Source organism: Crocuta crocuta, unplaced genomic scaffold (genome assembly GCF_008692635.1).
Source record: "Crocuta crocuta isolate KB4526 unplaced genomic scaffold, BGI_CrCroc_1.0 scaffold443, whole genome shotgun sequence".
Taxonomy (NCBI): Eukaryota; Metazoa; Chordata; class Mammalia; order Carnivora; family Hyaenidae; genus Crocuta; species Crocuta crocuta.
In genome coordinates this window covers 391,305-393,804 of record NW_027529446.1, presented here as the reverse complement: position 1 = coordinate 393,804, position 2,500 = coordinate 391,305, and the positions used below count along the sequence as shown (strand labels likewise).

At 62.1% G+C, this 2,500-nt stretch overlaps 1 protein-coding gene across 1 annotated transcript in view; it reads left to right on the top strand.

The window, feature by feature from the left end:
• Positions 1-518: 518 nt before the first annotated feature.
• The window catches only part of MED16 (mediator complex subunit 16), a 10,948-nt gene continuing 8,966 nt past the window's right edge, over positions 519-2,500 (top strand). The window contains exons 1-3 of the mRNA XM_077760627.1: positions 519-602; positions 1,284-1,453; positions 2,152-2,259. Coding sequence (XP_077616753.1) covers positions 1,321-1,453; positions 2,152-2,259 — 241 coding nt within the window. The 5' untranslated portion in view covers positions 519-602; positions 1,284-1,320. The remainder of the gene's footprint in view (positions 603-1,283; positions 1,454-2,151; positions 2,260-2,500) is intronic.

Sequence of the window (2,500 nt, the reverse complement as noted above, 5' to 3'; positions counted from 1 at the left end):
TCTTTTAGAAGGAGTTAGTGATCCATTAGTGACCCATCTTTTTCCTATGTTCACAAAACGTATAGTGCAATCAAGTACGACCGCTCACTGAAGCTGAGAAAGTGCTCATTGTTCCACCAAATAGAACTCAGGTGGCTGCTGGGACTCTATTAAGGACTGTATGCAAATATCTCGGAAGCGGGGCGGAGTCGCCGCCGTCCCAGAAGCCTCCGGGAAGCGGCCGCGCTGCGCGCGCGCCTCGTTGGTCCCGGNTCGGCCTGGGGGCGGGGCTGGAGGATAATGGGAGATTTGGCGGTGGGACTGGGAGGGCCCCGTGAACGGTCGTAGGACCTAGCCGGCGATGGGTTTGGGGTCCCTGGGATGGAGGCTGAGCGCTTAGGCCGGGCTTGGGGGCTCAGGGAGCAACCTGAGAGGGGGTTCTGGAAAGGAGATTGTAGGGGGTGGGAACCCGGGGTTTGGGGGCAGAACTTAAAGACTTGCGGGGGAGCTTATGGACGGGCCCTTGGTTCCTTGGTCAGGTCCCTGGTCGGGGCTCGAAGACGTAGCGGGACCTGGGGGTCGTGACTCCGAGAAAGGGCGCTGATTGGACTCCTGTGAAAGAAGTAAGCTGTACTCGGTGCCCGCGCCTAGAGCACTGTCATCGTGGGGCTCAGCCAGTCCCGCGCTCGGCGCGGCTTTCTGCCCTTCTTGCTTACCTGGGGCTCCTCCTCCAGGATGGACCCAGGCCCACTCCTGCTCACGCTTCCCAGCGCCCTCGTCACCGCTTTCTGGGACTGGTGCACCCCCTCTGCCCCACCCCCTGGTGGTGCGCTCCAGACAGCTGAGGGTCTTGCTCCAGTGTGAATAGTTCAGCGCTGTCCACGGGCTCCCCTCCCACTAGGGTGAAGGCCTCCAGCCCCGCAGAACCCACCCTCATCCCCTCTGGTCCCCTCTCCCTTCACCCCCTTCATTGGCTCTAGCTGCCTGGGCTGCTTCCCTGCTTGAACACCCCAGGCTCCATCCGGTCTCTGGGCCCTCTGTGCTTGCTGTTCCCTCCACCTGCAGTGACCTTCCCCTGGACATCCGGTTGCCTTGCTTCCTCACGTCTAGGCTCAGATGCTGGCTCCCNTGACAGCTCCCTCGCCCCCCCCCCCCCGCATGTGTTTAAAATGCAGCTTCACTCACACAACACAGGAGACCCAAGGGCAGGGAGTCGGTGGGGTTCCTTTCATTCCCTGTGGTAACCCAGTGTCCTGCGTGGAGCCCGGCGGATGCCAACGACGAGCTGGTTCCTCCTCCCTCAGGAGTTGGTGACGGTCCCAGGGTGTGGTGCGTGCCACGATGGATCTGGCTTACGTCTGCGAGTGGGAGAGATGGCCCAAGAGCACCCACTGCCCCTCGGTGCCCCTGGCCTGTGCCTGGTCCTGCCGCAACCTCATCGCCTTCACCACCGACCTGCGAAACGACGATCAAGGTGTGTGGATCCGCGCCCCCCCCCGCCGGCCCCGCCCCTGTGTGTCCCTGTGGGGGAACTCTGGGTCTCCCGGCCTGCCTGGGAGCCGCCCCTCACCCCTGTGGGCGCTCTCAGGGTCTTCTCACCCACAACGGGTGGTGAGGACGCCGGCCTCACAGGTGTGTGAAGGCCAGGCACCGTGCTCTCCCACACCTGGTGCTGGAATCACCCCCGAGGGCCGGAACATGGCCAGTGTCTGGTCCACTCAGGCTTCCAGACCATCCAGGTTACTGTCGTGCTTTTGAGAGCCTCTAAGGTACCTGGCTGCAGCCTGTTTCCCCTCCAGTGTTTGGAGACCAAGCATTTGTTAGAAGGAAAATTAGAAAAGCAGAGAAATTTAGAATGAGGGGGAGAAACAGGGAGCGATGCCCATCATTAGCTTTCAGGGATCATTTTCTCCCTGTTCTCCTTTCGGTGTTTCTTTTAAAAACACCCCGACGCCAGCGGCCAGGTCACAGGCCTGCTTTGGTTTCCACAGGGAACACAGGCGCACAGAAGCCTGTTTCTCTGTAGCACCAGGGCTGTCTGTGTGGTCAGCAGCAGATGCCCCTGACTCCCCCGTGGGCGGCGTGGTCCCTGGCTTCCTCCCGAGCCCTCCTAGGGTCCCCGGAGCTCCCTGGTTGTGCTCGCTGCCGTGCTGACCGTGCTGTCCCCTGCAGACCTCACGCGCATGATCCACATCCTGGACACGGAGCACCCCTGGGACGTGCACTCCGTCAACTCACAGCACAGCGAGGCCATCACCTGCCTGGAGTGGGACCAGTCAGGTGCGGGCTGCTGCGGGTGGGGGGTCCCGCATGACCGAGGGACACAGTGATGCTCCCCCTTGACCCTGAATCTCAGGGTAACACGATCTGTAGCTTCCCGGTCACGTCCCCAGAGTCCACAGCTGAGACTCGAGCCCTCAGCCTGTGGCTTTGTGGGCATTGCTCCTTACAGTCCCCGTGTCCCCGTGAACACACCTCATGCCTCCCCGCGGCTCTCCCTCCACCAGCTTGCCCCCCCAGA